The sequence below is a fragment of the Centruroides vittatus genome, unplaced genomic scaffold (assembly GCF_030686945.1).
Source record: "Centruroides vittatus isolate TY-2023 unplaced genomic scaffold, ASM3068694v2 contig_760, whole genome shotgun sequence".
Lineage (NCBI taxonomy): Eukaryota > Metazoa > Arthropoda > Arachnida > Scorpiones > Buthidae > Centruroides > Centruroides vittatus.
This window is the reverse complement of record NW_027122493.1, coordinates 51,512-75,457: the sequence shown is the minus strand read 5'-3', so window position 1 is coordinate 75,457 and position 23,946 is coordinate 51,512. Positions and strand designations below refer to the sequence as shown.

At 39.2% G+C, this 23,946-nt stretch overlaps 2 protein-coding genes across 2 annotated transcripts; both read left to right on the top strand.

Moving 5' to 3' along the window:
* Positions 1-3,768: 3,768 nt before the first annotated feature.
* On the top strand, positions 3,769-5,583 carry LOC136981469 (general transcription factor II-I repeat domain-containing protein 2B-like). The gene has a single exon (XM_067277783.1). It carries the CDS (start codon positions 3,769-3,771, stop codon positions 5,581-5,583), a length of 1,815 nt encoding a protein of 604 aa, XP_067133884.1.
* Positions 5,584-10,492: 4,909 nt separating this feature from the next.
* Positions 10,493-11,368, top strand: LOC136981468 (uncharacterized). Its single transcript, XM_067277782.1, has one exon. The coding sequence runs from the start codon at positions 10,493-10,495 to the stop codon at positions 11,366-11,368; it is 876 nt and encodes a 291-aa protein (XP_067133883.1).
* The last annotated feature ends 12,578 nt before the right edge of the window (positions 11,369-23,946 follow it).

The window sequence follows — 23,946 nt, the reverse complement described above, 5'->3', positions numbered from 1 at the left end:
TATACACCGCCTGCCTGGCAAACCGTCTTCTAAAGTGGTGTGAAGACAACGCCCGCCTGTCACCCGCTCAGAAGGGCTTCGTCCACTATGAGGGTGTCAGGATTACAACTACATCCTTCAGTCCGTGATCCAGGACGCCCGGCGTACTCGCCGCTCCTGCCACGTCGCCTGGCTGGACCTGTGTAATGCTTTTGGTTCAATCCCACACGAGACCTTATAAAAAAGCCTTAAATAAGTTGGCCTACATCCAAATTCTATAAATACCATCTCTCTCCTATACACTGAAGAAGCCACACGTATCAGGTCGTCTTCAAGGTACCTGGAGCCCATCCCCATACTTGCAGGGGTCCGCCAGGGCTGCCCCATCAGCCCTATTTTATTCAATATAGCTCTAGAAGTAGGTATCCGTCTGACCAACTCCATCAACGCTGGGTACAACCTCCACAACTGCAAGTTCGACGTACTAGCCTACGCTGAAGATGTAACACTAATCAGCGACTCACAGCAGGGACTAGCCGATCAACTGCAACTTATGTCTAACTGGGCCAAGTGGGCAGGTGTCTCCTTTAATCTAAAAAAGTGCGCCTAACTCTCTGTGGACGGCAAAGCACACACTACTGGCAACGTTCGCTACTAAATCCAATATAAGCGTATTCCCACTCTAAGTCCAGACGATATTTATAACAATCTTCGCGTCCCAATAAAATTTGCAACTGGTTGGACCAGCCCAAATCTTTCCAACACCATACTCCAACACTTGGACAAAATAAACAACTCCAAACTGGCCCCATGGCAGCAAATCGACGCAGTCAACATGTTCCAAATCCCCAGGCTGATCTTCCACCTTTCGCTGAGAACGACATCTAAAAAGTCCATCGAAAAAATCGACAAAACAGTTAAGCGTTCTGCTCGTAAATGGCTTAACCTCCCCCTCCGTGCCAGTCCCGAAATCTTATACTTTTCGCACTCCATGGGTGGAGCAAACCTGCTCCCCTGCAACACCCTGGTAGACGTCGCCCAGGTAACGCACGCCGTTTGCCTCCTAGATTCCATAGATGCCAACGTTCGAGCCACCGCAGCCAACACACTATCTGCAATCATCCGTAAGAAAATAGGTAGAGATCCCACCACGTAAAACACCTGTGTGTACCTTAATGGTACTATGGAAGGCGACTTTGGCTCAAAACCTACAGACATCCGCTCCATGTGGACAAGACTTCGAGCCGCCGGCCGTAGACTTCAAAAGTGGATGCCTATTAAGTGGATCCCAGGCAAGGAGTTAGTTAGTTAGTTAGTTCTAGTTTTTTGGCACAAGAGCCACACAGGCTATGCTGCGCCATGACAAATGGTAAAATTAAACAAAGCTAAATATATATATCACAAAGCATCAATACAACACAAAAACACAAACAAACAGAACAACACAAATATAAATATATAATAAATAAATAAATAAATTAGTTAACTTAAATCTCTTTATTAATATTTATAACTTTCACAAAGTTCAGTATCTTATCAAGATTTAGCCTCTGGCACAAAATCTCTCTCAAAGTTGCATTTCCAAAATGCTGTCTGCGACTCTGGTCAAAAGCAACACAGTTGAAAAGTATATGTTTAACACTTAAAGTACAAATGCAATACTGGCATACTGGCTAGTCATCACCCTTCAAAAGGTATTCATGAGTAAGCCGAGTATGTCCAATCCACAGACGAGTAAGAATGACTTCAGATCTCCTATCATACTGTTTCTTGTGTGTCCAATTTTCTATTATAGGTTTGATCTCGTAAAGTTTATTGTGGACTTGTTTGTTCCACACATTTTGCCATCTCTCTGCTACTCGTTTTTTAACAACCAGCTTCAAGTCACCTCCTTCAATAAACATTCTATGCTGAGAAGGACTTGCTGACTTTGCAGCTGCGTCAGCTTCTTCATTCCCTCTTATACCTACATGGCCTGGGACCCAACAAAATTTTACAAGAATATTACTCGCAATAAGATGGCAAAACAGTTTGCGAATTTTAATCACTATAGAGTGAGAACTAGGTTCATGTGAGATCAAAGCCTGAAGTGCATTAACTGAGTCAGTGTAAATAACACAGAAACGATGACCTTTTCTAATTACATATTTTAAAGCTAGGTAAATAGCCAGCACCTCTGCAGTAAAAATGGAAGAATTCGATGCAATTTGTTCTGCCACGATCTCATCCTGGCAGACAAAGGCTGAGCCAACGTAATAAACCGATTTCGATCCATCAGTATAAATAGGAATTAAATTCCTGTCGTGGTGTTGAATTTCTGCAAAGTGCTGCCTATAGATGTAGTCCGGAGTAAATTCCTTAGAAAACTGCTTTAAGCTAATGTCAACATTTATCGCAAGAGTTGACCAAGGTGATATATTATCGACCTCGGCCTGTAAAATGTTGCTTGTGTCCAGGTCAATCGTGCTGCTTACATTCTCCATTCTAATGTCAAATGTAGAGACACAACTTGGGCGAGCTGTAAATAATCTTTTCAGCTGAGTATCTAATACTCTACAATAAACTGAAGGTTTAGCCAAAGATTTCTGGTTGGTTGGTTAATTGGTTAAAGTTTATTGGCACAAGAGCCACATAGGCCAAGCTGCGCCACAACTTATGGTATATATACGTACATAAATAACAATAAAAATGAACAAAACAAAAAACAAAAAACCAATAACAAAAATATACAACAGTTAAACTGTGTATAACAACAACATGTATATGGATATAAATAAATAGATAATTAAATTTCTTTATGAAATATTTGTAACTTTTAGAAAGTTCAATAATTTATCAACATTTGGCTTCTGGCCCAAAATTTCGTTAGAACTTGCATTTCCAAAATGCTGCCTACGAATCCGTTCAGAGGCGATGCAATTGCTCAGTATGTGCTTAACGCTTACATTACAATTGCAATACTGACATACAGGCTGGTCATCACCCTTCAAAAGGTATTGATGAGTCAGTCGAGTATGTCCAATTCTCAAACGAGTAAGAATGACCTCAGATCTCCTGTCACAGGGTTTCTTCTGTGTCCAATTTTCTATCACAGGTTTGATCTCGTGTAGTTTATTGTAAACTTGTGCGTTCCACAAATTTTGCCATCTCTCCTGCCACGATTTCATCCTGGCAAACAAAGGCTAAGCCAACATAGTCATCCGATTTAGATCCATCGATATAAATAGGAATTAAATTCCTGTCACGATGTTGAATTTCTGCGAAGTGCTGTCTATAAACATAGTCTGGGGTGGTTTCTTTTAGAAACTGCTTTAAGCTTAAATCAGGGGTGGGCAAAAGCCGGCCCGCGGGCCGGATCCGGCCCTTTTGCTAATTTTATCCGGCCCGTTGAAAAATTCCGCACGCAAATTTTTTAAAACTCTTTTATGAGATTTTGTTGACATCAACATTATTAGTGTGCGTACTGTATATATAATAGGCGTAATAAAATGGGCGGTCGGCTGACTACACTAGTGTGGACGATGTCGCGACGATCGCTCTCAGGGCGGTTTTTTCGTCGAACACAAAGGAGATCGCGCTAGGTTCGAAATGCATGTGTGGACGGCATATGCTGTACTCCTCTCACTTTTCGAGGGACGACAGGTTGCACCACGCGTATTGTTAATTTTGATTTAGCACTGATCGCATACTCTTTTTTGTTCGAGTCTAATATTAGTTTGCAAATATAAAATTGAAAAAGTGGACTTTTTATTGTATTAATTAAATTATTTATTTGTAGACCTTTGTAAAATGAGTCAATCTAAAAAAAGAAAAGTTGCTTTGAAATGCAGAAACTTCAATGAAGCTTGGACGGTAAAATATCTTTTTACAAACATTAATAAGAAAGCAATTTGTTTAGTTTGTCAGGAAACAATTGCTGTTTTCAAAGAATACAATTTAAACAGGCACTTTGCAACAAAACATCCAAAATATGCATCACTTTCTTTAAAAAAACTTCAAACTGTAGCAGAAAACTTAGCAAAAAACTTGAATAACAAACAAAATATTTTTACCAAACAAAGTAATATAGAGAAATCTACCACAAAAGCAAGTTATGTTGTCGCACACAAAATTGCTAAGTTCTGTAAGCCGTTTTCTGAAGCAAAATTTGTTAAACAATGCATGGTACAAGTGTCGGAGATATGTTGTCCTGAAAAGAAACATATTTTTGAAAATGTAAGCCTTTCGAGAATTACAATAGTACGACAGATTGAAAATATTTCAGGAAACTTACTTGACCAGCTAAGAACAAAAATTGCTGATTTTACCTATTGTTCTCTGGCTTTAGATGAGTCCTGCGATATTACTGATACAAGTCAATTATTAATATTTATTCGCGGCATTAACAAGAAATGTGAAATTAGCGAGGAACTTCTTAGTGTGCATCCAATTAAAGATACAACTACTGGTGAAGACTTCTTTCTCACTGTTGAAGAGTGTTTAGTTAAAGTAAGTTTAACTTGGAATAAAATAGTAAGCGTCACTACGAATGGTTGTCCTAGTTTAACAGGGAAAAATGTAGGCTTACTTAAACGAATTCGCGACAAAGTAAAAGAGTTACAACCAGAACACGATATATTATTTTTGCACTGCATTATTCATCAAGAAGTGCTATGCAGAAAAGTTTTGAAATTGAATCACGTCGTTACTGTTGTGACCAAAGTTGTGAATTTTATCCGAGGACGTGCCGTAAATCATCGACAGTTTGTTGAATTTTTGAAAGAAATTGAAAGTGACTTCTACAAAATTCCTTATTACACTGAAGTGAGATGGCTTAGCATTGGTAAAGTTTTGGACAGATTTCAATATTTGCTTGATAAAATAGTATCCTTCTTGTCGATAAAAGAAAAACTACATGATTTTCCTGAATTGCAAAATAAGGCTTGGCTAAACAATTTCTCGTTTTCAGTAGATATCGTAAAAGATTTGAATGAACTAAATATAAATCTACAAGGGAAAAACCAATTCGCTTTCAATATGCACTCAAACGTCAAAGCATTTATGACAAAACTCAATTTATTTGCTGAAAACTTTAATAATAAATTATTAAATCATTTCTCCTCATTGCAAGCACGGCGAGAATCATTGAAAAATACAGATTTTTTTAAATATAGTGCAATAACACAAGACCTGCATTCTGAATTCCAAAAAAGATTTCAAGATTTCAAAGCTATTGAAAAACCTTTATCATTAATTAGCCAACCTTTCAATTTCGATGTGCAAGAAGCTCCTGTTCAAATTCAACTAGAACTAATTGACTTACAATCAAATAATTTACTAAAAGAAAATTTTCACTCAAACAAATTGAGTGCTTTCTATGGCGCTTTGAATAACGAACATTTCAAACATTTTTTTAACTATGTTCAAAAATACCTTGTTTTATTTGGTTCGACATATATTTGTGAAAGAACTTTTTCTTTAATAGTTTCCACGAAAAATAAATATCGATCACAAATTACTGACGAAAATCTACACTCGATATTAAGGATTGCTACAAGTGATTTGGAACCCAATTTTGAAGAAATAATGTCAGATGAACATTCGAGATTTCACGTTTCGCATTAACTATAAATATTTATTTTAACGTTTGATGTTTTTCTTCTCTTTTTTGAATTCTATTTACTATTATATTTACGAAATGCAATATACATGTTAAATTGTAATAACTATGTGTCAATATAAAATAATTTGTATCGTTAAGACATAAATAAGTAACAAAATAAAATCTTTCATTGACTGGTTTATCTAATAGCCATTTATTTATAATAATATTTCTTTAAAAATTACGTGACATATTTTATTCAAATTGAAATGATACTTAGTGTTTTTGTCAAAAAAAAAAAAATTGGGCAGGGAAAAAACTCCATCCAAAACATCCGCTTGTGCAAAGCATACGCGATATAGTCCTCCGGCCCAGGAGACATTTTGAAAATTTCATTTTGGCCCGCGCTTTAAAGTATTTGCCCACCCCTGGCTTAAATCAACGTTTATCACAAAAATTGACCAAAGTGATATATTATCGACCTCGACCTGCAAAATGTTGCTTGTGTCCAGGTCAATCGTGCTGCTTACATTCTCCATTCTTATGTCAAATGTAGGGACACTACTTGGGCGAGCTGCAAATAATCTCCTCAGCTGACTATCTGAACAACCAGCTAAAAGTTTATTTTAAGATCTCTGTTTAATGTAATAAAAAAGAGACAACTGTTCTCTCCTAAGAGATAGTGGAAGCTCATAAGTATCCACATACAAGCTTTGTACAGGAAAAGTTCGAAATGCACCACTGCAAAAACACAATGCTTAATAGTGGATTGGATCCAGCATCCGAAGAGTAGATTCTCGTGTAGAGCCATACAAAACGCATCCATAGTCCAGCTTAGAGCAAACAAGAACCCTATAAATCTTCAGCATAAAACATTTGTCTGAAACCCCAGGATGAGCAGACAATACCTTTAACAGGTTTAAAGCTTTTCAACATCTACTCTTCAAATTGCACAAGTGTGGTAAGAACGTCAATTTATGGTCAAACACGACACCCAAAAATTTTGCTTTGTTGACCGTTGGAATTTTAACCCCATTTACGTGAATTTCAGGATCCATATGCAAACCACGCCTTCAGCAAAAGTGGATGCACGAGGTCTTCTCTACCTTAAAACTGAAACCATTAATCTTGGACCAATTGTCTATTCGATTTAAGGAGGTTTGCAGTTGTCTCTCAATAATACCCATGTTACTAGACTGACAGGAGATCTGAAAGTCATCCACATACAGAGAGTGTTTCACACTAAGAGGAAGACAGTTAGTTATACTGTTAATTTTTATTAGGAACAGAGTTACACTCAGAATTGAACCTTGAGGGACACCCTCTTCTTGTGTGAAAGGCCTAGACAAAGTGTTGCCCATCCTGACTTGAAATCTTCGATTCTGTAGGAAGTTTTTTATAAAAATTGGTAAATTACCCCGCAATCCGAATTTGTGCAGATCACAAAGTATCCCATATCGCCAGCAGCGATCATAGGCCTTCTCTATATCAAAAAACACAAACACTAAGTGCTGTCGTCTAACAAACGCTTCGCGTATAGATGTTTCAAGGTTTACTAGATTGTCTGTGGTACTTCTGTTCCTACCAAATCCACTCTGATGTGGTGAAAAGTAGTTCTTTTCCTCTAGGAGAAACATCAGGCGTCTGTTTACCATTCTCTCGAAAAGTTTGCACAGACAACTAGTCAGAGAAATTGGTCTATAATTAGAGGGATTCTTGCAGTCTTTACCTGGCTTCGGAATGGGAATTATGATAGATAGCCTCCAAGAGTCAGGAAAAGTATGTTCTGTCCATATTCTGTTGAACAGATTTAAAAGGTTACTAAGGGAATTGTCTGACAGATTTTTAATCATGCTGTAATGGATTTTATCCGGCCCTACAGCAGTATTCCCCGAGCGAGAGATTGCTGTACATAGTTCTATTCTGCTGAATGGCACATTATATTCCTCATTAGATGGGAGAGTGGAAGTTTAGATATTGTTTTTCACTTTGGACTTTATAAGCCTGAAAATTTGTTGTATACATAATATTGCTGGATGAAGACGAAAATGTTTCACCCAACAAATCAGCAATACCTTTTATGTCACTGATTATTGTGCCATTATTTTCCAGCATGAACAGAGAGTGACAAGCATATTTCCCATTAATTTTATGGATTTTATCCCAGAATGCTTTTGAGCTGGTGGAAGATGTTATGCTAGAGACATACTTCCTCCAAGAATCCCTTTGGCTTTGCCTCCTTATTTTTCTGGCATTTGCCTTTGCTTTTTTAAAAGCTATCAAATTCTCAGCAGTGGGGTATCTTCTGAAAATCCCCCATGCTTTCTTTTGTTTTTTAAATGCTGCCTCACAATTCTGATCCCACCATGGTTTCGAATGTTTTGGATATCTGGTTGATGTTATCCCCATTGTTTTTTCGGCTGCCTCAATAATACTGAAAGTGACAACTTCTACTGCGTCATTGATATCAGCAGCATTGACCATTTCCTCAGTGACGTTAGCCAAAGAGGAAAATGCAGGCCAATCTGCCGTTTCAAATTTCCAGCGTGGTGGACGGGCTGTTTCACAGCTTTCTCTGCCTCGATATTTTAAAAATATTGGGAAGTGGTCACTAGAGAGTGGATTAGATCCAACCTCCCATGTAAACGCTGAAAACAGATTCGGGGTTGCTAATGATAGATCAATGGCAGTGAATGTTCTTGTTGGGGCGTGGAAGTATGTCACTTCTCCAGTATTAAATAAATATAGTTGGTGATTACCAATGAATCTTTCAATGGCTCTGCCTCGACGGTTAATATCGTGACTGCCCCACATTGGATTGTGACCATTGAAATCACCAAGTAAAAGGAAAGGAGTTGGCAGCTGTTCAACCAATGCATCCAATTCATCGTCATTGACTCTGACATCTGGTGGCAAGTATATGGAACAAACTGTGACAGTGACGCCCATAGATATTCTGACTGCCACAGCTTGCAGCTCTGTTGTTATTTGTACCGGAAAAGACGGGATGCGGTTTGAAACCAGTACAGCCACACCTCCACTGGCGCGGGTGTGGCTGTCGTCATCTTTACGGTAAAGATCGAATCCTTTTAAAGAAATTCTTTCTCCAGGTTTTAGATGTGTTTCCTGGAGTGCCACGCAGAGAGATGAGGTAGAGTATGTCAGGTGTTTAACGTCAGAGAAGTTGTTGCGGAAACCACGACAGTTCCATTGGATTATTTTATAATCCATTATGTGTTTGAGGTAGCATTCTTTGCGAGGGTATCCCTCTTTAATTTAACAGGGGGTCTCTCTTTTGGAGGTGACTTTGGTTTCGTAACCTCCGTATTAGGCTCTTCGTCAGATATGTCAGAAAACTCACTCACAGATTGAGCTTCTGATTTTTTTGAAACTTTAGAGAGGGCTGCTTTCACTCTTTGTTTGTTAAGTGGGTTCTTACTGGCTTTTTTAGAACCCACATTTCTGGTTGTTACCCCTGATTTACTTACAGAGGTTTTAGTCTTTGTGATCTCCTTTTCTTCTGATTGTGTAGATGGGATCAATAAGCATCTTGCATGGCGTGTAAAAGATTCGCTTGGGAATACAGAAATATCTGTTTGAACCCCACGTGTCGTAGTAGATTTCAACACGGCAGCAAATGTCTTTTGTTGCATAGGTGCACTTGGAGTGACCATGCGACGAGCCTCTGGATATGATATGTTTTTCTCAGTTTTTACCCGTTGAATTTCTTTTTCTCTTTGCCATGCAGGGCATTTCCGGGAGTAGGAAGGATGGGCATCTTTGCAGTTCACACAGTGTGGAGTACTTTTACATTCAGTACTGTCGTGACCTTCAGTTCCACACTGTGCACATAAGCTTTTGCCTCGGCAAGACGTCTGAGAATGTCCAAATCGCTGGCATTTAAAGCAACGCAGCGGATTTGGAATATACGGACGAACTGCACAGCGCAGATACCCGGCTGTAACAAAGGATGGCAATGCAGGGTTGTTGAACGTGAGGATTAAATGTTTTGTGGGTATCAACTTGCCGTCTCGGCGGATCGAAATGCGTCGAACGGAAGTGACACCTTGGTCTGAGAGGCCGATCTGAATGTCTGATTCGTCTTCAGACATTAAGTCAAACTCAGATATCACACCTCGTGATGAGTTCAAACTTACGTGTGGTGTGACCGAAATTGCCATGTCTCCAAGAGTCTTCATTGACAAAAGCTTTACTGTTTGTTGAGGAGAGGCTGTTTCTACTAGTAGATCCCCTGACCTCAATTTTTGCGTTTTTTTTAAATGCCCGATGGTTGATTCAAATAGCTTTTGAATCAAAAAAGGAGAACACTTAGCAAGGGGTTTTTCTCCAGTTGCATGTACTATTAAGTAAGCGGGTTGGCTGGAGGTCTGGTTCTTTGTCGCTTGTTTGTTGTTTTTAGGATCCATATTTAAGAATTAATATTCAGCTCCTAGTGACCCCACCCACCATGGAGTCCAACAAGGAAATGCCGTCACATGGGAGACTCCCATAGACCGTCACACCAGGGTTTCCCAGGAGCTATACCCTCACAATGCAGTCAAGAAGAGCACATCTTGTCTGACGTGTCTGCCCGGTCTGCATCGATCGGTTGACTCCAAGCCGAGGTCAACAATGACTCAACGACCAGCCGATTGACTCAAACGGAGCCTGATTTGAGCCTCCCGTTTATCCGAAGCAGGGGCCAAAGCAGTGTGTTGGGGACGGTATGTTGCCCCTCAACTACCAGGATCCCCCTTTCCGGCATACGGGACACCACGCACGGCAAACACGTGGGTGGGCGTTCAGATCCCAGCGATGGTAAAGAAGAGTTACTAAACCATCTCTGGGAGGTCCCCTCAACACAAACAGGAACCCACATCGAGAAGCTGCGAGGTCACCCACGGCATCCATCTCCTCTTTTCTAGGGACCCCATGGTAAAATCCATCGCATTAAACTTCCTGCGTAGCGTCGTCCGCAAAAGAATCCGACGAAAACCCTCAGAAGAAGACCTCTGCACCTACCTACACAGATCCATGGACAACGATTTCGGCTACGACCCTACTGACATCACTTCCACGTGGACACGTCTGCGTAAAGCCTCCCGAAGGCTGCAGAAAACAATGGACATCTCTTGGGTCAAGCTCGACGACACCATCGCAATTTCCTCTAACGGCCTCCCCATACCAAGACACGCCACATCCAAGATCCTTAACAACATGGCGAAAAAATCACTTCTAAACAACCTCTTGAGAAAGCCAGACCAAGGCAAGGCCTACAAACTTACCGCTCAACACCCTGCCAGTAATCACTTTCTGAGAAACGGCAAGTACACCACGTTTGCCGACTGGCGGTTTATCCACAGAGCTCGACTCAGTGTGGTACCCCTACACGGCCTTCGTCGCTTCGGTAACCTGTCCTCCAAATGCCGCAGGTGTAATTACCCAAAGGTAACTTTGGCCCACGTCTTCAACCACTGCCGACAAAATCTTCACCTGGCCACCGAGCGACACAACGCAGTCCTGAGAAAACTCTACCGTGCCGTCAACGATCCCAACATTACCATTAGATGTAACCAATGCGTCCCCGGCTTCGAAGAAAACTGCCGCCCAGACCTCGTTGCCATAAACGAAGTCACAAAGACGGCCACCATCGTTGACGTGGCCATTCCATTCGAAAATGGCCACGACGCCTTCAACCAGGTCAGAGCCCTAAAAATCAACAAGTACGCCGCTCTCACCCAATTTTACAGGTCTCAAGGCTACGACACATTCTGCGACGCCTTCGTCGTCAACTTTCTAGGGGGATAGGACCCCAGCAACATCGCCGTCCTCCAGCACCTAGGGATAGTGAGAAACTATTCGAAGACCATGGCCAAACTGATAATAAGCGACAGTATTCGCTGAAGCCGCAACATCTACCTTCGCCACCTTGGTTTTGAGCCACGTGCTGCACATCTCAACCACCGCAGCTACCCCGCTGACTCCCAGGACACTCGCAGAAACTGCAACTAACTTGGACTCCTTGGACTATCACCACACCCTGTACATAGCTGGCAATCTGTGCCCATGTCGCGCTCACCTAATTTCTTTTGTAACTTTGCTCTCAGCTGGCAACTTGAGCCCATGTCTCGACCTTTACTCTGTCCACATCGCGCTATTCTGGCAGGCTATGTGCCCGTGTAACCGGTATCCTCACTCGTACCACTCGGCGCCTCCTCGGTGGAAGCCTGTGTTCAGTCCCGCGATTGACTCCTCCTCCGCCCAAAGTATGAGCCCAAACACCGTCGGTGCCACACCTGCGCACCTGACTGCGGTGTCAACATGGGGCGGGATTGTGCATGAGTGACCACCTTCTGGGTGCGCCCCTGGTACGTGTCCTGTACTTTTCATGCTTTAGTCATAAACCCTGGCTTATATGCCCATGTCACGGTCTCTACCTTGTTAATTGGTTGGTAATAGTTTTTTGGCACAAAAACAACACAGGCCAAGCTGCGCCACAACACATGGTATAAATAAATACATAAATAAATAACAATAATAAATAGAATAAAATAGAACAAAATAAAACAACAACAAAAAAACAAATAACATAGAACCGATAACAAAAATAAATAACAATTAAAATATATATAGTAACAAGGTGTAAATATAAAACAAACAAACAACTAAATCTGTTTATAAATATTTGTAACTTTTAGAAAGTTCAGTAATTTATCAACATTTGGCCTCTGGCCCAAAATCTCTTTAAAACTTGCATTTCCAAAATGCTGCCTACGAATCCTTTCAGAGGCAGTGCAATTGCTCAGTATGTGCTTAACGCTTACAGTACAATTGCAATACTGACACACAGGCTGGTCATCACCCGTCAGAAGGTATTGATGAGTCAGTCGAGTATGTCCAATTCTCAAACGAGTAAGAATGACCTCGAATCTCCTGTCATACTGTTTGTTGTGTGTCCAATTTTCTATTATAGGCTTGATCTCGTAAAGTTTATTGTGGACTTGTGCGTTCCACACATTTTGCCATCTCTCTGCTAGTCGTTTTTTAACGACTAGCTTCAAGTCACCTCCTTCAATAAACATTGTATGCTGAGGAGGACTTGCTGACTTTGCAGCTGCGTCAGCTTCTTCATTCCCTCTTATACCTACATGGCCTGGGACCCAACAAAATTTTACAAAAATATTACTCGCAATAAGATGGCAAAACAGTTTGCGAATTCTAATCACTATAGAGTGAGAACTAGGTTCATGTGAGATCAAAGCCTGAAGTGCACTGACTGAGTCAGTGTAAATAACACAGCGATGATGACCTTTCCTAATTACATATTTTAAGGCTAGATAAATAGCCTGCAACTCTGCAGTAAAGATGGAAGAATTCAATGCAATTTGTTCTGCCACGATCTCATCCTGGCAGACAAAGGCTGAGCCAACGTAATCAACCGATTTCGATCCATCAGTATAAATAGGAATTAAATTCCTGTCGTGATGTTGAATTTCTGCAAAGTGCTGCATATAGATGTAGTCCGGGGTAGATTCTTTAGGAAACTGCTTTAAGCTAATGTCAACAGTTATCACAGGAGTTGACCAAGGTGATATATTATCGACCTCGGCCTGTGAAATGTTGCTTGTGTCCAGGTCAATCGTGCTGCTTACATTCTCCATTCTAATGTCAAATGTAGGGACAATACTTGGGCGAGCTGTAAATAATCTTTTCAGCTGAGTATCTGATACTCTACAATAAACTGAAGGTTTAGCCAGAGATTTCTGTTTAATGTAATACAACAAACAAAACTGCTCTCTCCTAAGAGATAGTGGAAACTCTTAAGCATCCACGTAAAAACTTTGAATAGGAGAAGTTCGAAATGCACCAGTGCACAAACGCAATGCTTGATGATGGATTGGATCCAGCATCCGAAGAGTAGATTCTCGCGCAGAGCCATAAACAACACATCCATAATCCAGCTTAGAGCAAATGAGAACTCTATATATCCTGAGCATCGAACATTTGTCTGCTCCCCAGGATGAGCAGCATAATACCTTTAAAAAGTTCAGAGATTTTAAACATCTACTCTTCAAATTGCGCAAGTGTGGCAAGAACGTCAATTTTTGGTCAAACACGACACCCAAAAATTTTGCTTAATTGACCATTGGGATTTTAACCCTATTTAGGTGAATTTCAGGGTCCAGGTGCAAACCACGCCTTCGGCAAAAGTGAATGCACGAGGTCTTCTCTACGTTAAAACTGAAACCATTGATCTTGGACCAATTGTCTATGCGATTTAGGAAGGTTTGCAGTTGTCTTTCAATAAAACTCATGTTAGTAGAGTGACAGGAAATCTGAAAGTCATCCACATACAAGGAGTGTTTCACACTGGGAGGAAGACACTTAGCTATGCTATTAATTTTGATTAGAAACAGAGTCACACTCAGAATAGAACCTTGAAGAACACCCTCTTCTTGTGTGAAAGGCCTAGACAAAGTGTTGCCCATCCTGACTTGGAATCTTTGATTCTGCAAAAAGTTTTTTATAAAAATTGGCAGATTACCCCGCAGTCCAAATTCATAAAGATCACAGAGTATTCCATATTGCCAGCAGCGATCATAAGCCTTCTCTATATCAAAAAACACAGACACTAAGTGCTGTCGTCTAATAAACGCTTTGCGTATAGATGTTTCAAGGTTTACTAAATTGTCTGTGGTACTTCTGTTCCTACAAAATCCACTCTGATGTAGTGAAAAGTAGTTCTTTTCCTCTAGGAGGAACATCAGGCGTATGTTGACCATTCTCTTGAAAAGTTTGCAGAGACAACTAGTCAGAGAAATTGGTCTATAATTGGAGGGATTCTTGCAGTCTTTACCTGGTTTGGGTATGGGAATAATAATTGATAGCCTCCAAGAGTCAGGAAAAATATGTTCTGTCCATATTCTGTTAAACAGATTCAGAAGGTTACTAAGGGAATTGTTTGACAGATTTTTTATCATGCTGTAGTGGATTTTATCCAAACCTACAGCAGTATTCCCCGAGCAAGAGATTGTTGTACATAGTTCTATTCTGCTGAATGCCACATTATATTCCTCATTAGATGGGGAGTGGAAGTTTAGATAACCTGATGATGGTCTATTGAATGGACCGAAAACGTTCGTTTTCTTAATTAAAAATTCCCTCAGCAACTTATAAGGTGGTGGTTATTGGAGGAAGTTTACATATTGTTTTTCAGTTTGGACTTTATAAGCCTGAAAATCCCTTGTATACATAATATTGCTGGATGAAGACGAAAATGTTTCACACAACAAATCAGCAATACCTTTTATGTCACTGATTATTGTGCCATTACTTTCCAGCATGGACAGAGAGTGAGAAACATATTTTCCATTGATTTTATGGATTTTATCCCAGACTACTTTTGAGCTGGTGGAAGATGTTATGCTAGAAACATACTTCCTCCAAGAATCCCTTTGGCTTTGCCTCCTTATTTTTCTGGCATTTGCCTTTGCTTTCTTAAAAGCAACCAAATTGTTAGCAGTGGGGTATCTTCTGAAAATCCCCCATGCTTTCTTTTGCTTTTTAAATGCTGCCTCGCAATTCTGATTCCACCATGGTTTCGGATGTTTTGGATATCTGGTTGACGTTTTCCCCATTGTTTTTTCGGCTGCCTGAATAATACTGGAAGTGACAACTTCGACTGCATCATTGATATCAGCAGTATTGACCATTTCCTCAGTGACGTTAGCCAAAGAGGAAAATGCAGGCCAATCTGCCGTTTCAAGTTTCCAGCTTGGTGGACAAGCTGTTTCACAGCTTTCTCTGCCTTGGTACTTTAGAAATATTGGGAAGTGGTCACTGGAAAGTGGATTAGATCAAACCTCCCATGTAAACGCTGAAAACAGATTTGGGGTTGCTAATGATAGATCAATGGCAGTGAATGTTCTTGTTGGGGCGTGGAAGTATGTCACTTCTCCAGTATTAAATAAATACAGTTGGTGATTGCCTATAAATCTCTCAATGGCCCTGCCTCGACAGTTTATGTCGGGACTGCCCCACATTGGATTGTGGCCATTGAAATCACCAAGTAAAAGAAATAGAGTCGGCAGCTGTTAAACCAAGGCATACAATTCATCGTCATTAACTCTGACATCTGGTGGCAAGTATATGGAACAAACTGTGACAGTTACTCCTATTGAAATTTTGACTGCCACAGCTTGCAGCTCTGTTGTTATTTGTACCAGTAAAGACGGGATGCGGTTTGAAACCAGTGCAGCCACACCTCCACTGGCGCGGTTGTGGCTGTCGTCATCTTTACGGTAAAAATCAAATCCTTTTAAAGAAATTCTTTTTCTCAAGATTTTAGATGTGTTTCCTGGAGTGCAACACAGAGGAATGGGGTAGCTGATGTCAGGTGTTTAATGTCAAAGAAGTTGTTGCGAAAACCACAACAGTTCCATTGGATTATTTTATAATCCATTATGTGTTTGAGGCAGCATTCTTTGCGAGGGTATCCCTCTTTAATTTAACAGGAGGAATCTTTCTTTTGGAGGTGACATTGGTTTCGTAACCTCCGTATTAGGCTCTTCGTCAGATATATCAGAAAACTCACTGACAAATTAAGCTTCTAATTTCCTTCAAACTTTAGAGGGGGCTGCTTTCACTCTTTGTTAAGTGGGTTCTTACTGGCTTTTTTAAGACCCACATTTCTGGTTGTTACCCCTGATTTACTTACAGAGGTTGTAGTCTTTGTGCTCTCCTTTTTTTTCTGATTGCGTAGACGGGATCAATAAGCATCTTGCATGGCGTGTAAGAGATTCACTTGGAGAGACACAAATATCTGTTTTAACCCCACATGTCTTAGTGGATTTCAACACAGCAGCAGATGTCTTTTGTTGCAGAGGTGCACTTAGAGTAACATGCGACAAGCCTGTGGATATATGATATGTTTTTAACAGTTTTTACCCGTAGAATTTCTTTTTCTCTTTGCCATGCAGGGCATTTCCAAGAGTAAGCAGGATGGGCATCTTTGCAGTTCACACAGTGTGGAGTACTTTTACATTCAGTACTGTCGTGACCTTCAGTTCCACACTGTGCACATAAGTTTTTGCCTTGACAAGACGTCTGGGAATGTCCAAATCGCTGGCATTTAAAGCAACGCAGCGGATTTGGAATATATGGACAAATTGCGCAGTGCAGATATCCTGCTGTGTCGAAAAATGGCAATGCCAGTTTGTTGAGCATAAGGATTAAATGTTTTGTGGGTATCAACTTGCTGTCTCGACAGATCGAAATGCGTCAGACAAAGGTGACACCTTGGTCCGAAAGGCCGATCTGAATGTCTGATTCATCTTCAGACATCAAGTCGAACTCAGATATCACACCACGTGATAAGTTCAAACTTCCACGTGGTGTGACCGATATTTCCATGTCTCCAAGAGTCGTCATTGTCAAAAGCTTTGTTGTTTGTTGAGGAGAGGCTGTTTCTACTAGTAGATCCCGACCTCAATTTTTGGGTTTTTTTTAAAATGCCCGATGGTTGATTCAAATAGTTTTTGAATCAAAAAAGGAGAACACTTAGCTAGGAATTTTTCTCCAGTTGCATGCACTATTAAGTAAGCAGGTTGGCTGGAGGTCTTTCCTTTGATCGTTTCTTTTAGGTTTTTGGAATCCATATTAGAGAATTTATATTCAGCTCCTAGTGACCCCACCCACCATGGGGCCCAACAAGGGGATGCCGTCACATGGGAGACTCCCATAGACTGTCACACCAGGGTTTCCCAGGAGCTATACCCTCACAATGCAGTCAAGAAGAGCACACCTTGTCTGACGTGTCTGCCCGGTCTGCATCGATCGGTTGACTCCAAGCCGAGGTCAACAATGACTCAACGACCAGCCGATTGACTCAAACGGAGCCTGATTTGAGCCTCCCGTTTATCCGAAGCAGGGGCCAAAGCAGTGTGTTGGGGACGGTATGTTGCCCCTCAACTACCAGGATCCCCCTTTCCGGCATACGGGACACCACGCACGGCAAACACGTGGGTGGGCGTTCAGATCCCAGGGATGGTAAAGAAGAGATACTAAACCATCTCTGGGAGGTCTCCTCACCACAAACAGGAACCCACATCGAGGGGCTGACTGCAAAGGACGCTGCATGAAGCAGCTAAGGTTGATTGGTTGGCTAGTTGATGTTTTTTGGCACAAGGACCACACAGGCCAAGCTGCATCACAACAAATGGTAATTTGTATATATAAATTAAAATAAACATATATATCTATATTATTAAATAACAACAAAAATATATTGCAATAAATATAAAAATAAACTATATATATATATATATATATAACAAATATGTAAATAAATATGTACAAAGAGATTTAGCTAGTCACTTTTAAAAAGTCCAGTAAGTTTTCAAGATTTGGCCTTTGACCAAAACTACTGTCAAATGTGCATTTCTGAAATACTGTCTATGCCTCGTCTCGAAGGCAGAGCAGTTGCAGAGTATGAGCTCCACACTTGAAATGCAGTTGCAATACTTGCATACTGGCTACTCATCGTCTTTGAAAAGTTATTCATGAGTCAGTCGAGGATGTCCAATTATCAAACAAGTAAGGATAACATCAGATCGCCTATCACACTGTTTATTATGTGTCCAATTTTCTATCGGTGGCTTAAGGGGACACACTGTCAAAAATTTCACTAAAATCGACCAAAATATTTATTTTTGGATTTTCCAATTTTCCATTTGTACGTAGTTTTGTGCACCAAAATCTATTAAAATTTTCCAAAAATACGAAATAATAAGGTCAAAATTAATAAAAGTAAAATAATTTACTATCATAGGTCGTCTGCTATTTTTTCTAAAATTACCATTTTAGTGAAATTTTGTACGGCAGTCATAGTCGATATTTTCAAGATGGCGGCTCATGTCGTATATCGTTCAAAAGCTTGTCTCTTTGTCTTTCCCGCTCTCAACTTCGTTTAGACAAAGGAGCGGTCTCTGTTCATAGTTATAAGCTCTTTTATTGGCTAAACTTTCCATCTTATACTCGCTGTGATTGGTCAGAGGATATTTTCGTGACTGCGTGATTACCGATATGCTTGCGCAGTGAGTGTGTTTTGTCACTATTGACTAATAGAATGTTGTGTTATTTTTTGAGCGTTTACTAGTTTTATTTATCTGTGTAAAATCGACGTTTTTTAGTTTTTAAAAGATTTTTATTTAAATAATTATGCCACGTACAAAAGGATCGACAAAGCAAGCATTTGGACAGAAAAAAAAAAGGAAAATCGCAAGATTTGAGTGGAGGAAGACAAACAAAACAAACAGACTCCAAGAATAACATGAATATTGCAAATGATGGTCAAGAGAATTTAGAAAATTCTACATTTTCCAAAAAATTTAAAGCACCAAATAATTTTGATGAAAATATGGGATCGACTTTGTATCAAAAACAAAATATTTCGAGAAGACAGCCACGTGTTTGGAAAATCAATGCCCTGGATATAGAATTATTAGTTTAAAAGCAATTGAAAATTTAACGAAATCACTTGCATGCCCAAAATGTTATCAGCAGAATTTAAAAATAATAGAAAAAAGTAAAGGTATTTCTACAGTTTTTGATGTCTTTTGCCATAATTGTAATAAAATAATTACTAAAGTAAATTCATCGGTTTTTAATAAAGTAAATAAAACTTCTGATATTAATACTTTGGCTGTAGTATCAGCAAAAAATAATGGTTTTGGGTATACTAGATTAGCAAATTTTTTTTCTGGGATGAATATTCCAAGACCTTTCCATCTGAAAACTTTTCAATCAATCTCTAAGACAGTTGATAATGCAGTATCTGAAGTTTTAGAAGAACATTTTCAGGAAGTTGCTAAGATAATAAAAACTGAATATAAAAAACTGGATGCAGCTAATGATGATGATATTGTTAATATTGCTGTTAGTTATGACGGCACATGGCACAAGCAAGGTCATTCATCATAATTTGAAATTGGTGTTGTTATTGATATTTTGACAGGTCTTGTTCTTGATTTTGCTGTCATGAGCAAATATTGTCATGGTTGTTGCTTAAAAAAGTCAAATCCTAAAAAATTTGAAAATCATGACTGTCAAATAAATTACAGTGGATCATCAGATGCCATGGAAGTGGAAGCAGCATTACAACTATTTGGACGCTCAATAAAAAAATATGGTCTTCGATAACTGACTGTTCTTTCTGATCGTGACTCAAAACATCATAAGTTACAGGAAAATAATATTTATGGTAAAAATTATTTAATTAGCAAAGAAGAATGTATAAATCACGTTTCAAAACGAATGGGTTCAGCACTAAGAAAATTAGAAAAAACAAGTAAATTGACTGAAATAAATTTAGGAGGTAAAGGTCGTCTCACATGTGAAAAAATAGAGAAAATACAGAATTATTACGGACAAGCATTAAAAAATAATGCACCAGATGTTGAAAAAATGAGAAATGCTGCTTTTGCATCCCTTTTTCATATGATTTCAACAGATAAAGAGCCACATAACACATTTTGTCCCACCAATATCCAGTCTTGGTGTCATTTTAAATAAAATCTCAAAGATCCATCTCAAAAACGAAAACACACACACACAGTTCCAAAAAAAATTGATCAAGCTCTTTTCACTATATACAAACGATTGACTGATCAAGAACTTTTAAAAAGATGTACTAGAAATAAAACCCAAAACAACAATGAAAGTCTTCATTCACTTATTTGGCAAAAATGTCCTAAAATTAATTTTGCATCTTTAAAAACAATTACTACAGCAACTTCCTTGGCCGTTATGCAGTTTAATAAAAGTCCTACTGCATTTATAAACACCCTTGCTAAATTAAGTATTCCTATTGGATATTATCATCTGGAAGCAGCAACTTTTACATTGAGAAGAAAATTATCTGATGCTGCTAGATTCTCGAGTGAGAAGGCAAAAAAAGATAAAAAGAATTAAAAATGAAAAAATTGAAAACAAATGATTAAAAATGAAGCTACAGAGGGCATAGTATATAAAGCAGGAGCTTTCTAAAACAGAATTAACAATTTTATATGCATAATTCTGTTTCAAAACTTTAAACTTGTTTTTCTCAAATTGTGATTTTTGTTAATTTTAGTTTTGGAAAATCTATAATTTAAGAATTGCTGCATGCAGATTTGTGAATTTTGGCAAATATCAGCATTAATATGTATGGAAATGGGCAATATACTTTATTTTATGTAATACTCAATCATTTTTTTTTATATTAATAAATTTATGGTTGGTTGGTTGGTAATAGTTTTTTGGCACAAAGGCAACACAGGCCAAGCTGCGCCACAACACATGGTGTAAATAAATACATAAATAAATAACAAAATTAAATAGAATAAAATAGAACAAAACAACAGATAAAAACAATAAACATAGAACCGATAACAAAAATAAATAACAATTAAAATGTATATAGTAACAAGGTGTAAATATAAAATAAACAAACAACTAAATCTGTTTATAAATATTTGTAACTTTTAGAAAGTTCAGTAATTTATCAACATTTGGCCTCTGGCCCAAAATCTCTTTAAAACTTGCATTTCCGAAATACTGTCTGCGACTCTGGTCAAAAGCAGCACAGTTGCAAAGTATGTGTTTGACACTTAAAATACAAATGCAGTACTGGCATACTGGCTGGTCATCACCCTTTAAAAGGTATTGATGAGTAAGCCGAGTATGTCCAATCCTCAGACGAGTAAGAATGACTTCAGATCTCCTATCATACTGTTTCTTGTGTGTCCAATTTTCTATTATAGGTTTGATCTCGTAAAGTTTATTGTGGACTTGTTCGTTCCACACATTTTGCCATCTCTCTGCTACTCGTTTTTTAACGACCAGCTTCAAGTCACCTCCTTCAATAAACATTCTATGCTTAGAAGGACTTGCTGACTTTGCAGCTGCGTCAGCTTCTTCATTCCCTCTTATACCTACATGGCCTGGGACCCAACAAAATTTTACAAGAATATTACTCGCAATAAGATGGCAAAACAGTTTGCGAATTTTAATCACTATAGAGTGAGAACTAGGTTCATGTGAGATCAAAGCCTGAAGTGCACTAACTGAGTCAGTGTAAATAACACAGCGACGATGACCTTTACTAATTATATATTTTAAGGCTAGGTAAATAGCCTGCAACTCTGCAGTAAAGATGGAAGAATTCGATGCAATTTGTTCTGCCACGATCTCATCCTGGCAGACAAAGGCTGAGCCAACGTAATCAACCGATTTCGATCCATCAGTATAAATAGGAATTAAATTCCTGTCACAATGTTGAATTTCTGCAAAGTGCTGCCTATAGATGTAGTCTGGGGTGGATTCCTTAGGAAACTGCTTTAAGCTAAAGTCAACATTAATCACAGGAGTTGACCAAGGTGATATATTATCGACCTCGACCTGTGAAATGTTGCTTGTGTCCAGGTCAATCGTGCTGCTTACATTCTCCATTCTAATGTCAAATGTAGGGACACAACTTGGGCGAGCTGTAAATAATCTTTTCAGCTGAGTATCTGATACTCTACAATAAACTGAAGGCTTAGCCAGAGATTTCTGTTTAATGTAATAGAACAAAGACAACTGCTCTCTCCTGAGAGATAGTGGAGGCTCATAAGCATCCACGTACAAACTTTGAATAGGAGAAGTTCGAAATGCACCAGTGCACAAACGCAATGCTTGATGGTGGATTGGATCCAGCATCCGAAGAGTAGATTCTCGCGCAGAGCCATAAACAACACATCCATAATCCAGCTTAGAGCGAACGAGGGCTCTATATATCCTGAGCATCGAACATTTGTCTGCTCCCCAGGATGAGCAGCATAATACCTTTAAAAGGTTAAGAGATTTTAAACATCTACTCTTCAAATTGCGCAAGTGTGGCAAGAACGTCAATTTATGGTCGAACACAACACCCAAAAATTTTGCTTCATTGACCATTGGGATTTTAACCCCATTTAGGTGAATTTCAGGTTCCAGGTGCAAACCACGCCTTCGGCAAAAGTGGATGCACGAGGTCTTCTCTGCATTAAAAGTAAAACCATTGATCTTCGACCAATTGTCTATGCGATTTAGGGAGGTTTGCAGTTGTCTTTCAATAAAACTCATGTTAGTAGACTGACAGGAGATCTGAAAGTCATCCACATACAATGAGTGTTTCACACTGGAAGGAAGACACTTAGCTATGCTATTAATTTTGATTAGGAACAGAGTCACACTCAGAATAGAACCTTGAGGAACACCCTCTTCTTGTGTAAAAGGCCTAGACAAAGTGTTGCCCATCCTAACTTGAAATCTTCGATTTTGCAAGAAGTTTTTTATAAAAATTGGCAGATTACCCCGCAGTCCAAATTCATGCAGATCACGGAGTATTCCATATCGCCAGCAGCGATCATAAGCCTTCTCTATATCGAAAAACACAGACACTAAGTGCTGTCGTCTTACAAACGCTTCGCGTATAGACGTTTCAAGGTTTACTAGATTGTCTGTGGTACTTCTGTTCCTACGAAATCCACTCTGATGTGGTGAAAAGTAGTTCTTTTCCTCTAGGAGGAACATCAGGCGTCTGTTTACCATTCTCTCGAAAAGTTTGCACAGACAACTAGTCAAAGAAATTGGTCTGTAATTAGAGGGATTCTTGCGGTCTTTACCTGGTTTGGGTATGGGAATAATAATTGATAGCCTCCAAGAGTCAGGAAAAATATGTTCTGTCCATATTCTGTTAAATAGATTCAGAAGGTTACTAAGGGAATTGTTTGACAGATTTTTTATCATGCTGTAGTGGATTTTATCCGGACCTACAGCAGTATTCCCCGAGCGAGAGATTGCTGTACATAGTTCTATTCTGCTGAATGGCACATTATAATCCTCATTAGATGGGGAGTGGAAGTTTAGATATTGTTTTTCAGTTTGGACTTTATAAGCCTGAAAATCCCTTGTATACATAATATTGCTGGATGAAGACGAAAATGTTTCACCCAACAAATCAGCAATACCTTTTATGTCACTGATTATTGTGCCATTACTTTCCAGCATGGACAGAGAGTGAGAAGCATATTTTCCATTGATTTTATGGATTTTATCCCAGACTGCTTTTGAGCTGGTGGAAGATGTTATGCTAGAAACATACTTCCTCCAAGAATCCCTTTGGCTTTGCCTTCTTATTTTTCTGGCATTAGCCTTTGCTTTCTTAAAAGCAACCAAATTGTTAGCAGTGGGGTATCTTCTGAAAATCCCCCATGCTTTCTTTTGCTTTTTAAATGCTGCCTCGCAATTCTGATTCCACCATGGTTTCGGATGTTTTGGATATCTGGTTGACGTTTTCCCCATTGTTTTTTCGGCTGCCTGAATAA